The sequence below is a fragment of the Dermacentor albipictus genome, chromosome 4 (genome assembly GCF_038994185.2).
Source record: "Dermacentor albipictus isolate Rhodes 1998 colony chromosome 4, USDA_Dalb.pri_finalv2, whole genome shotgun sequence".
Lineage (NCBI taxonomy): Eukaryota > Metazoa > Arthropoda > Arachnida > Ixodida > Ixodidae > Dermacentor > Dermacentor albipictus.
The window spans coordinates 155,095,668-155,108,883 of NC_091824.1; the positions used below are offsets into that span (position 1 = coordinate 155,095,668).

A 13,216-nucleotide genomic window follows, 5' to 3' on the forward strand; every position below is an offset into this window, starting at 1 on the left:
TCAGTAACGCTCCTGGGACCAAAGTCCAGCCAGCGGCCGCTTCAAGTGAATGCCGTAGCCACCTGCAACGGTGACCTACACTTTCTTCAAAATGAACAGTACTACAATGAAAATGTTTCCTCGTTAACCCCCAGGAAGAGGCTTTTACACCATAGTTTGAAAGCTTCTTTTCTAAAATGCTCAACACACAATTGTGCCCACCTTTACGCCTCCGCCGTCGCTTCCAGTGTCCTGCAGCAGTCAGAGAGACGATAACAAAAACAAGTGCGACGACTGCCGTAACGAGAAAGCCCAAAACATGGCCTGGTAGCTTCACCGCGCTGGAGTCTGCAAAATAAAAAAGAATAGTGCAACCGAAAACAGAAATATAACAACTAAAACGCTGCCCGTAGGTTAAAACTTGTGAGAATACTGACATTTGATGGTGAACGTGTCATGTGCAGGAGCAACTAAAGCGTCCCTGGCTGCCTTGTTAGTGAGGCAGCTGCGGGCTCAATCGGCAGGAAAGTGTCGTCCGCAAGAGACATAACATAACGCAAACCTGGGTTTAAGTTTTGTTATGGTTTAAGCTTTGTTACTTGACGAAAGCAGATGCTGATTATCTTCATGTGAAGGTCATCAGAACTACTTAGTGTTTTGCACGGAGGAATTACCGGCCAACTTTAGGCAGCTCGTATGCTACTACAAGATCACAGACATGTTTGCAAAAACAAGAGTAGCGGATCAGGCAAACCTTTCTCCAATTAGTTTCTCCTGCGTGTGACAATAAAGCGCAGCATAAGTTGCCGTTAGATCAAAAGGCAGCATGACTTTAACCAAATGTCATAAAAGTCAGAGATGAAGAAAAGAACAAAAGTAGTGTTGGACGCGTTCATCTCCCGCAGTCGAGACAAACTTTCTTCACATGAGTAGAAGAAAAGGAAGACCGATAAGTGGAGCGGAATTCAAGGCAACGCTTCTTCTTTGTCGCACTTTTCTCTGCTCGAGTTTTTTCAGTAAGATGTGATTGCTAAAGCGCCTAATTACTTAGACTTTTCTTGTTTCTCACCGCCTAGAGCGTTGAGTTACTCGTAACCTTTCTTAACGCGCGCGTTAATGCAGCCGCACGTGGGGGCACAGATGGTGATGTCATGTCTATTTATATAGGCGAATAACACCTGTCAAGCTGCAGGGATTACGTGGACAGCTCTTTTTTAGGCGCTTCGTCGAACTCTTCGCAGGGCTATAGTTAGTGCCTTCGTTCGCCACGCAATCGCACAAACTAAGATGCAGCCTGCAGTACATCGATAGCTTTCCTTGTCTTTTTAAGCTATGTTTTACATGGTGTATTTAATCAATGATAAAACGCGCATTTCTTGCAAGACAACTTATCAAACACTTGCATGCGAGTTAGAATAGAGTAAGAAAGAAGGACTCTTGTAGTGATAGCCTATGGTCATTGTGTGAAAAATTGCTGTAATCCTGTCTAATGCACATGTCACAGCAGCTGTGCGCGCTTTGGCAATGTTTATGCCCGTTTCATCAGATATCTAGGCTGCATGGTCTTCGAGGTGTTTGCCAAGTGTTGTATCTTGACTGCTGTAGACGGCAGCGAAGATGACGCGTTCTCTTTTGTTCTTGTTTTGTCATTTTCTTTAAGAAAATATTATATTGGGCGGTTCATAGTGATAAAGTGGTTCATAGTTCCCAGTGATAAAGAGCAGATGTACCAGGAGGGTGAGCGATGCTCGCGGTCCACTGTAGTTCGTTTGTTATAAATTTCCTTTCCGAAGTGGGAACAAATCGTTATTGCTACATCTGTTTTACTATGAAAGTATGGTGAACGAGCCATTGTGGACACATCAATTCTTTAACTTCTGGCCGGTAAAGTCAAGTGCGCGTTACAATGGAAGGCACATTAGAATTGTGTAAATGTGGTATCCCGCCAACAGGAGGTATTAGGTTACATTTACAATACATTGTTTCCTTCGTTTCTTTCTTTCTTTTCTTTTTTTCATCCCGTATCTCTTATATGTCTGGACGGTTACGGTCAGCACAGCTGCACTCTTTTTACCTAGTTTGCTCGTTCCTAATAGTTATCTTCTGTTATTTTGGTTAAGAACCACTTAGAATTCGTTTTTTGCCCAAGGTGCTGGGTTGAAAGAGACGCTCTACTTAAAAAACTGGCAGACCTTGATTTTCCGGAAGAATCTGCAATAGCCCGCAAGGAAGCTTCACGCGTTCCTCTTACATTTCGAAGAGACAATGAACTGTCCGACGGATCGTGAATTCCACAGTGGCAATGTAAGAGACACTTAGGCGCTGCAATAACTGGCCTCGATCGCGAAGCTAAGCGCACCAGTAGCTGTAGTAGCAGTAGCTAAGCGCTTATACAAGCGTCGTCAACATCTCGTGACGACGATCGTATAAGCGAAACTCACCGATGGTGGTAGAGGGTTTGTGCAGTAGCGATAATCCGGCGGGAAGGTGCACCTCAGTCTGGGCGCTTCGGCCTTGCGAGTTGGCTGCGTAAACTCGGACCAGCAATGAGCCCTCCTTGGGCAACCCTGCGAAGTTGAACTCTGGCCGCCGGGAGTCGCTGGCGTTTTGCAACAGCGTAGGAGGCGACGTCGCCGCTCCTTCAATGAGCAGCTCGGCGAAGAAGGTCACCAGGAGACCGCCTGTGGGGCCTGGTGAACAGGTGACCGCCATGCCGTCTTGACTTTGAGCAGTCACCGTACAGTTGTGAGGACTTCCAGGAGGCGCTGTGCAAATCGCGACGAAGAAAGAAAGAAAGAAGGAAAGGAAAGAAGCAAGGAAGAAACGAAAGAAGCAAGCAAGAAAGAAATTGCATAAGGGATGGAGGAAGGAAAGGTGGTATGAGGGAAGGCAGCAAGGAAGGAATGAAAGAAAAAAGCAAGAAATATAAGCAATAAAATAAAGAAAGAAAAGGAAGTAAGGAAGCAGTAAAGGAAAGAAGCAAGAAATAAATGAAGGAAGGAAGGGAGAAAGAAAGGAAGAGGAAGCTAGGAAACACCTTCAAAAGCAGCAAATTCCTAAAAACAGCAGGCAATCAAAGTACGAATTAGATAGGCTTTAGGGCTGCTAAAGAGGATGCATGTGGGCACGACATTTCATTAAGTAAAAGGGCGATTCGAATCCTACAAAATTGGTACTTGATAAAGAGACACTGTAACGAATATCTGTGACATGTGTAAAACAGTGAAAATGGTTCCTATATATGCTTCCCCGTCGCTACGGGTAGGAATCGCAAATGAGCACAGGGAAACCCAGTTAGTCCGGCGCCATTGCACTGGCTAGTGCATGGCTAAAACGCCGCTGGCAAAAACGAAAGAAAGGAGAGCACACTCAGAAAGTGTTAATTCCAGCGTACTTGTTCACGTTTTCTTCTAACAGCCCAGACTGAATTTCGGCAATACTCAATCTTGCTTGAGCGCCGACACCCACCAGGCGGCACGATGCGGAAGATGCACGGATCCCGCTGCTTTCCCACGTTGTTTGATGCCCAGCAGAGCAGCAGGCCGTACTCCAGCTCCCTGCTGGCGACAGCCCGCGCGAGGGCCCGGGTTCCGTTCACCGCCAGGCTGTTGATGCGGCCCGCACGCTTCGTGGTGTTGGCCAGCCACTCGAAGTGCAGCTCGTCGCTTGGGTTGGCGCGAACCTCGCAAGCGACGCGGAGTTCGGGTGACGCCGCGTACTCTGCCCTTTGACCCTCGGCGCACTCGGGAGCGTCTGCTCGCGAGGTAAAGAGCGGGAGAAGAGGAACCGAACGGAAATGGAATAACACGAGGCGTAACTGAATAAATATTCTTTGTCATTTTAGCGGTGATTATCTGAAGCGTTTGTCGCCAGGCGTACCGCTTACAAAGACCTTAAAACACTAAACGAGTCTGCATTGGTGAAGTAGGTGGCATATCCGCCTATTAAGTATAGCTATTTCTTTACGCGCATGCAGTTAATGAACAAGAAAAACTTGAAGTAGACTACTGTTTCGGATCGAAAGGTCCTCAGAACGTTGGCAAAAATTCGTCGCTGTCGCATTAAATAGGGGGGCTCTAGAACTTCCTGAAGCTCAAAAGCGGAAACAAGAGAGTTATTAATGCCTCCTATTGAATATTTTTATGTCCGCTGTCACTCAGATTGGATGTATAAGCAATACCCGGGCCTTCTTTTTAAATTTCCGTTCTTCAGTACAGTTCCTCTAGCAAACTGAATGTGTTTCTGGCCAACATAATTTTCGCTCGAATTCTTTTTTATTATTTTGTCACGAAGAATTTTGAGCACTCTTCATTACCTGTTCTTACTTCAACTATAGACGCGGTTGTTACGAATATATTTGACCATGCATACGGCACTTACATTGCACGGAGAGCCGCAGTTGGTTGCTGAAACTTTCACCGAAACGGTTAGAGGCGAGACACTCATAGAGGCCGGAGTGAGCTCTGGTCACGTTGCTCAGGTGAAGCACTTCGTCTCGCCACTCCAGCAGCTGCCCGTCGCGACGCCACCAGACGGCGTTCACGGTGGGGTTGGCGCTCCAATCGCAGCGTAGCGTGGAGTTGTCACCCTCGTGCGGACGAAGGTCGGAAGCAGTGAGTGACAGCTGTGGTGGATCTGCAGCAAGCGACGGTAGAAACAATACGCCAGACTTCAGGCACTTATCGCAAAAGAAGAAGTCATGCTTTATCGACCGTTGCTCGGACTGGCCTTCACGAAATATTTCGGCTTTCGCATTTTAGGATAACCGACAACGCTACATGTTACGACTGTGGTTACGAGGAAACCCTAGAACGTGTTTTCTGTGAATGTCCTCGATGCAGTGCACACACAGAAAGAATTCCTGGCGATTGCGCTAGCTAAGGCTGGTCGCAGACCATTGTCAAAACAGATCGTTTTACCATGTGAACTACAAAAGCCATGGCTGAAGTGGGCAGCTAAGGCACTGCTTTCATTCTCGAGTGCTACAAACCTGCACAAATGTTTTCAGCCTCAAACGGTGCTTGTTGCGCTGCATGTGATCCTGTGCTGGGATTGCGTGTAGTGATCGAGACCAGCAGTTATCGTGCACTTGTTCTCCGTCTATCTGTATATTTTTGCTTCGTGTCTTTCTACTTACCCTCCTCTATTGTAGGGTCCAAAACTGAACTTACATCTGGCACGACGCGCTCTCTATCGCTTACACAACAGCTATGATAGGCAACCACTGAACTGTTCGTGACCATTACAAAGAAGATCGAATCGATATTGGGTAACTGATGTTCCTCTTGCATAACACCCGAGGAAAAACCAACCTTACAAAGCACTGCATTCATTCAGCTTAGTTGATATATTTTTGTGCGCTTGGCTGCTATTACAGATGGGCTGTGCTTCGCGCTTGCCGCACTTCCGCGCTAATTTGAAGGTGTTTTCCCGTGTCTCCCCGGGCGTATTTGCTTGTGCAGACGCAAATACATACCATACAAGTGCTTAAGTTAACTACCCTCCAACTCACTTTTGTCTTCATCTAACACTGTAAATGTTTCAATACTTGGGCACGTTACGTCACCGGCAAGTCCCACACTAACACTAACAGATCCACCTGCAGCCAACAATCTCTTGATGCTACGTCGCTTCTGCTGTTCGTTCTTTCGTATCGCTGTTATTTCAATAAATAACTAAATAAATAAATAAAAATTTATATATATATATATATATATATATATATATATATATATATAAAGAAGTAAGTAAATCTATAAATAAACACATAAATAAAGAATTCAGTAAATAAAACAAAACAAATAAATGAAACATGTGGTCGCATGATTAGTAAAACTATTTACGTCCATCGTTAACGTTTTTTACCAATGTGGGCGCCACAGTTTATGAGCCGCACATTGAGCACAACAGGTGCCTCGACATTGGAGTCTTAAATACTTCCTATAATATTAAGGATTGCACAATATGGCAAAGCTATAAATAATAAAACATATTTTTAAGTCGTATGACAGACCACGTCCTCGCTCTAAATACTCGCAGAGCTCATTGACTCGCTCTGAATTGAGGCAACACGCTCTCAATCCACAAATGCGTGGAACATAGTTCGACGCTGAGTTCATGTCAGCAAAATAGCATGAAGTAATTAAAGGATTCGTAATGAATAACCTATAATCAGTAACGGTCGGCATAGCTTTATACCATTTCTAGCGAAGGCAAAGTCGCTGGTTAACTACTAATAGCGCTTTTCTGTACTGTACTGTCTGCGAGGTTGGTTCTATATAGTAGCCGGAGAAACTTCTACAGGTCTCACAGCACACACAAAGATGTCAGTGTTGCACTAAGTTTCTTTGTTGTGTGGACATTTATATATGTATATACGATATCAAATATTCTGGAAACCTGTAGTATACTATTATTTTATAAGCAAATGATCGTGACGTGATCGCGGTGGCGGTGAGAAAAAGTACCTTTTACACATTATATTATTTGCCCTCTTCTCTCTCTTCCCAATTTTTGCCGCTATGATACATCACATAATAAAAGAGATGGCTTGTACAGAAGCTTAGTTCATCTACTTACACTGAACGTCAAGCACAAATGAATCGCTGATTTCGCTCCCTGGAAGGCTTGGGTTGTCTGCACGGCACGTAAGCTGCAAACCATGGTCCTGGGCGCGCACCACAAAGCTCACAGCGCTCAGCGTCAACCCTGGCTCGCGAGACAGCAGCCGGTCGTGCTGAAGCCGCTCGCTTCCCTTGAACCAGGCGACTTGCGCCACGGGCCGCGCGCCCCGCGCTTGGCAACGCGCCTCGGCCACCTCGCCGGCCACCAGGGTGGCGCCACCAGAAGGGGCCGAAAGTGCTGGCAACGACACCTTCACCTCCGTGGGTTTCACTGCTCCAGTGACATAGGACATAGACATGAAGGTTATCAATTGTGAGGCACTTGCAAAAGCGACATGACGTGAAAAGCCGCAGGACATGTATTAAAAGCATGTCTCTTCAAATGTTACTCTGACCGAGCAGGAAATAAATGTGTCGCCTCTTTCTGAATCTTGTCACTTGATAAGCACTATGAACTGAGATGGAAGATACGACCTGGAAAACATCGCCATTCAGCCTTGCTCAATAATCGATTGTCCTCAGATAAAGGGGAAATGAAGTTCCCATGCTTAGTTATGTGACCCTAAAAAGTTGATGTTTTGCTTGAACTGTAGATTTATGTGCCCATTAGCCAAAATGTGCGTTTCATTCTTCGCAGGAACCAGATAGCAACCTATTAAACTGTATGCATTTTGGGATACACCAGAAGCATATTTCGTAGCTTTTCTTTACGAACGTTTTATATACAGGATTGCCATACGCAGAGCTTCGCTTACATGAAAACAAATGTCATTTGCCGCTTTATGTCGTCACAGAGATCATACTGATACCATGCTGCTCATTATCATTAAATTGTGGCGTCCGAACGTCTACAAAAGAGGGAACAATTACATTACAGAAGCTTTATGAAAGTGGACCGCGTTGTCAATTTGATTACGTAAAAGGAGCCCTACGACGGCTTATAAAACTATCTTAGATATGGCAATCGTGTCTGTCAATTCAAACACATGACTGACCAGCTCGAGTGAAGAGATTCTGCCTTGTTGGTGCGATGTATTGCAAGTAGTAGCGCAAATGCAACATGGAGGAAAGAAGGAACGCGACACATGCGCTACGCGAGCACAACACGCGAGCTGACTCTGCAAACTCACGAGTGAGATCCAGCTTAAGCCGGGCTGTCAGCTCCTCCGTGAGGTTGTTATTCGAAGCAGTGCACTGAAGCGCGACGAGAAGATCTCGTCGTCGTAGCGGGCCCAGTCGCAGCTCGTTCCGCACGACCCCTTGCGGCCACAGCACAGAGAAGCTGGCGTCCAGCAATTCGTTGTCCTTATACCAAACAACTTCTGGTGGAGGATCCCCTGAAGTACAAGTTGAGAGCAGCTTGCAGAAATGTCACCGCGAATTCGTTCCTGTAGCCTTTCTTACTGGCAGATTTCTCTCTTTCCGTATAGAGGAATTTTTGCCGAATATTTATACGCTGATCGCACTTCTAATGTCAACAATGTTTGGAGACACCAATTTAAAGCCCTTTCAAGTAAGAATATAAAAACATACACACGCATGTGGACGCACGCACACACACACACCCATGCACCTAAGCGCTGTGCAAATAATCTCTATCGGTACATTAGCTCACACGTAAAACACAATGCCCTAATTTGCAGCAGAGCCATGTGGATTTGCATCTCTAGACACCAGCTAAAGTCAATGACAACAGTAGCAAAAAGTGAGTGATGCACGGCACACGTAGCACAGTTACAGCGTAAGCTGGAGGAGCGACTCCATAGGAGCTCCATTTTCGGCAGCACACGCTAGAGGGTCTTCATGGCGAGGTCTCTTTGCATCGTTTCCACGAGAACGACCTGAACTGTCTGCCTGGCGCTAACGGCGAGCTGCAACTTGTGCTGCTCTCTGCACAGCGGTCTGTTCAGTCAGACGTTGCCTGGTTGCAGCTGCGCGCGCAGCTCTATATTTGCTTCTTCGGCAGCGGTCCTTACGAGGAGGCACCAAAACGTGTACCGAAGAGTAAACACAGGTATCGATAACACGCGGCACACATGACACATCTCTTGACACGTAGCATGATACTATGCAACTGTTACATGTCATGACGCCTGGTGAAAGACCAACGCAACATCAATACCAGGGTTGGACGTATCGACGCTACGCGGCTCGTATCGCATGCAAAGTGGCACGATACAATGCTCTTGCTGCTACGGCTGATGATGATAATGATGATGATGTTGATTTTTTAGCATCCCCTTTGAAACGGAGCATTGACAGTCGCCTAACCTACTTGGTTTATTCAGCTATGCTATACATGTTTTTCATTCTAGCATTATTTCTATACATCTCCTTAATCTTCGTTTCCTTCCTCGAAACTTCTTTATCTACCTTGAGCCGCTATCTATGCGACTGCTACATGTTGTGAGGCCTGGCAGAATACAACGAAACTGCAGTGCAAAGCTTGCACGTTTCGGCGCTACGCGGCGCTTATCTCACATCGTGTGACTTCTCGCGCGCTAGGACGTGCGTACAGGGTGCTTCCGCAGGCGCTAGCAAGCGCTTGTGTTTGTTTGCCCTATTTCTGAGTTTTCATTGAACTGCATAGCATGTGTGCATGTGTTTCTCGTGTGCGTCTAACGTAACTAATGTTCGTGTAATATAACTAATTTTCGTATGACATTACTCATAATTCAATGCAAGAAAGAAGGAAATGTGCTGGCGTGTGGCGCAGTGGTAGAGTAACTGGTTCCCGCGGCGAGGGCCCGGGTACGATCCCGGCGGGAATTGGCCATCTTTTCTCATTCCTTGCGATAGCTGCGATGGAAACCAACAGCGGCTGCGGACAACGTCGCCAACAGCGCCTCCTTGAGAATTAACCCATAACAGCTTCCAATGTAAAAGCGGTAGGTAATGTAAAACTGGAAATGCGTTAGCGTTGTACAAAATTATTGATATTAACGACCTCACACAAAGATCAGGCTGCCGCCCTTGTTCGAAGTCAAGAAGATAGTGTTGGTCACGTAAAAAAAATTGCAAATACTGGCTCGCGATATTTTAATATGCGTGTCCACTTCATTCATGAAAAAAAGAAAAAAAAAGAAATTTCTGACAGAACTGAACAAACAGACATTTTTCTGTGAGCCAGCGCTCAGCCCATTCTATATCTTGAGTTGAACTAACGTCCATGACCTCAACTAGTCGTCAAGGTGGTGTGCAGGCGCTATTGATTGAGAAAATATTTTTTCAGTGGTTTGTACTAGCAAAAAGGACGCTGTGTCCGTGCAGAATCATGTACTAGATCGAGCCAGCTCTCTCTGTTCAATCTCGACAGGCATGGGGGCGTGATCTTTATTGAATGCGTTCGTCCCACGCTTTTCAAAGGGCCATACCTCTACGGGCAAAAAACAGTCTTTCAAGAGCTCTATACTTAGCTGAAAAAAGGGGGAAAATAGTTTGTCCTCCGTTTTATCCAGAATAAGCGAATATATTCGCCCAGTATAGCAGACGTTATACGAGTGTCTTGACACATTTATAAGGCTGCTAGATAACCGGTTCTCTGTATGTCCTCGGCATTGGTAAAATATGTAAAGAAATATATCTTAGAGTGGCCGTTCATGATTTTTCTTCCATGATCACGTGGAAAGAAACGGAAAATGTTGAAATGTTGCAATATCTTAAACAAAAGAGGCCTACCTTTCAACGTATCACATTGCATAATCTCTCTCTCCGCCTATTCAAACAGCGAGTCCTCGGGTACTAGCGACTCCGTGGAATTCATCGCTCGTTTCTTACGCCGACACCTTCTGAAGAACAAAGAGACGCCGCGGCGACATTCCGACGCCATCCTAGACTAGACACATGAATGCCATGAATAATATATCTAGACTCTATTGAGAACGTTTAGCACAGCCCATAAAAAGAAAAGATTGACGAATGAATTCGACCTCCATAATGACATCTCCACATGGTTGTACAGCACAAAGAGGACAGTCGCATTGCAAAAGAGGTGGAAGACATGATGCAGACACTCGTACAGTAACACTGTGTGTTGCAAGCCGAAGTATATTTATGGTTTATTCGTTCCATTGTCTCTCTCTGTCTCCCTCTCTTTCTGTTTTTTTATGGGTGACATACCGTCTACCATGCGAGCCCGTTTTTGTTCTATAGATCCAGACAGTAGGCGTCCCTGCCGTCGAATGCCCTTTCCCACTTACAGCATTCCAATAACTTTGTTTCGAGCGTAATTTGGTTATTGAAGTAAAATATTCTCCTTTTCGATGGAATGCCGGCACCAGAATGCTACTCACCTCTTTATTTTTTCTTCTTTCTTTCAAACTTTCTGTTGTTGCGCAAGCTAGAGCACCCTGGAAACTGCGCCAACCTTTCGAAAGACTGACACGAGCAAGAGTTGTTGCAAGAAGGCAAATTAGAAGACAGCCGCGATGATTGCACGCTTAGCCTTTATCTAGCACTCTCTTCTATTTTTCGTTTTTTGACGTAGGTGCCATGTCTGTAGTCATCCATTACAATGCATCCACAATCATTCATAAATTGGAATATGTGCCACAAAGTCCTGTTTGCTACCCTACACTGGGGATGGGAGACAAATTTTCTCAGATGTAGGATCCTGATACATAAAGATATGCGTGTCTTTTCAGCTGTAGGTACAACGTTTTTATGATATCTGCTGGACGAAGTTCACCAACACCTTCTACAATGCAGCATGCTGGCTGTTCTTTTGAGTTGAACTTATTTTAAGCCGTAGGTGCCATTCAGCACTGACCACCTTTATATTTCAAGTTTGACAGAGATAGGCGGAAAGCGCTAGCGAGCAGTAACTGGTCATATCAAGCAGATTCTTTGGCGTCTCACTACTACGTGACAATGCTTATAAATGGTGCGCTGGTACATTTAATGTAAGGTCCACTTTGAACTGCCTTGCAATCCTTCACACATTTTGTGGGTCCGTAGACATCTCGGGAAAACATTAGTCTCCCAATCGCAGCCCTCTAAATATAGTCACAATTTTTTTCGTGAGTATATATTGACTGTTCATTGCTGAGAAGTTATTTTTCTTTCTTTATTTATTATTTACGATGCAACTGATTTTTTTATACAAGTGACACTACCGAATGCAAAGGAAGAGGCCAAGAATTCAAGGGTACATGCGCTCACCTCCCTCCACTTCGCACACTAGAAGAACAGTGGCGCCCTCGTTGTATGGCCCAAGGACATCAACTTGTCTCTGGCCGTACTCGTCCAGAACTATCAGCTCCCTCGGAGGCACTGCAGATGTGTGTAAACCAGTGACAGCTGAACGCAACTTTGCGAGCATTACTAATGGCGTAAGAGGAAGAACCGAATTTCTCTTAAGATAAACTGTTGCTACTTGTTCAACTGTCCTCGTTATAATATATTGAACTTTTGGCACTTCCATGAAAGTTAGCGCCTTTCACTGATGTAATGTTCGTTGTGGACTACATAGGTTCGCTTTCATTTGCCGTCAAACTCACGTAAAGGGCTGCTTAGAAGTACTGTGCACCCCTTCTAAGAAAACTCCGTGAAACCGAAAGCACCAACCACGTATGGTATCTACAACAATTTTAGCTAGTAGGAAGTTTGCATCCTCTCTGGCAATTTTCGTTTTTTCTGCCAAGTTACGGTAAGTGATGTCTCACTTGCTACTGCGACAGATTTTTCGTTTAAGCTTTCTATTGGCCCTCACCTATGACGCGTAGAACGGAGAACGTGACTTCAGTGCGCGCCTGGCGGTAGTCCACGCGGCAGCGGTACACGCCGGCGTCCTCGGCTTGGACGCGGGTCACTCGCAGCAGCGCCGGCTGGTGGCCGGCCTCGAAGCTCATCCTGGCCGCCAGCTCCTCGTCCTCCTCGCTGGGAAAGTGCCGAGCTCCTTGGAGAAGGCTGCCCCAGCGAGCGTCAACCGTGTAGACGGGAGTCGAAGAGTTGTCCTTGTACCACAGGATCAGGGCGACGGGGCGCTCTTCGTTGCCGTCGGGGGTAATGTTGCACGGGAGCCAGGCGTCACCACCCACCACAGCTGTCACTTCCACAGGGGCATTGCTAGCTGCTGGGCAGGAAAAGCAGGAGGAGAAACTTCCCTTTAGTCGAATATGTAGAGCATAGCAGGACAAAGGTAAGAACTTCGGCACATATTATGCAAACGCAAGACTGCCGCAAAGATGCTAAAAACAATAATGCGATCCACAAAAAAAGTAACAAAGTATAGCTTAAGTGCTCCGCAAACATTGCACTGGGTACCTGTTTATATACTGGCACATTCATTCCATTATACGTTTATATTGTTTTTGTGGTGTGTGTCGGTTTCCCATTTGAAAAGGAGCAGCTGACAATATGTTTTAGTGCCACCCATTCCCCCTCCCCATCAGAAATCCTTAATTATTTAAATAATATAGTATCGCGTGCTTGCGAAGCAGTGACGCGATAGCCGGCGCAATGTTATTTGCAGTAAGTCTTAATAGAGTCTTAGAGGAAATATTTGCGTGTGCGCACGAACAATCTCATTTCGAGCCTCCTTTCGGTGGTGAAGTGGAGAGACACTTTCTTTCCTCCTCTTTCCTGTCCTGCCCATCGTTTCTTAACACTGGCTC

At 45.7% G+C, this 13,216-nt stretch overlaps 1 protein-coding gene across 1 annotated transcript in view; it reads right to left on the reverse strand.

Annotated features, from left to right (window-relative positions):
• LOC135903808 (Schwann cell myelin protein-like) overlaps positions 1-13,216 on the reverse strand; it is a 36,774-nt gene continuing 23,558 nt past the window's right edge. The window contains exons 3-11 of the mRNA XM_065434227.1: positions 12,313-12,675; positions 11,763-11,873; positions 7,733-7,939; positions 6,559-6,873; positions 4,360-4,614; positions 3,448-3,732; positions 2,421-2,744; positions 202-327; positions 1-62 (exon numbers count right to left, since the gene is read on the reverse strand). Of these exons, the coding sequence (XP_065290299.1) occupies positions 1-62; positions 202-327; positions 2,421-2,744; positions 3,448-3,732; positions 4,360-4,614; positions 6,559-6,873; positions 7,733-7,939; positions 11,763-11,873; positions 12,313-12,675 (2,048 nt within the window). The remainder of the gene's footprint in view (positions 63-201; positions 328-2,420; positions 2,745-3,447; positions 3,733-4,359; positions 4,615-6,558; positions 6,874-7,732; positions 7,940-11,762; positions 11,874-12,312; positions 12,676-13,216) is intronic.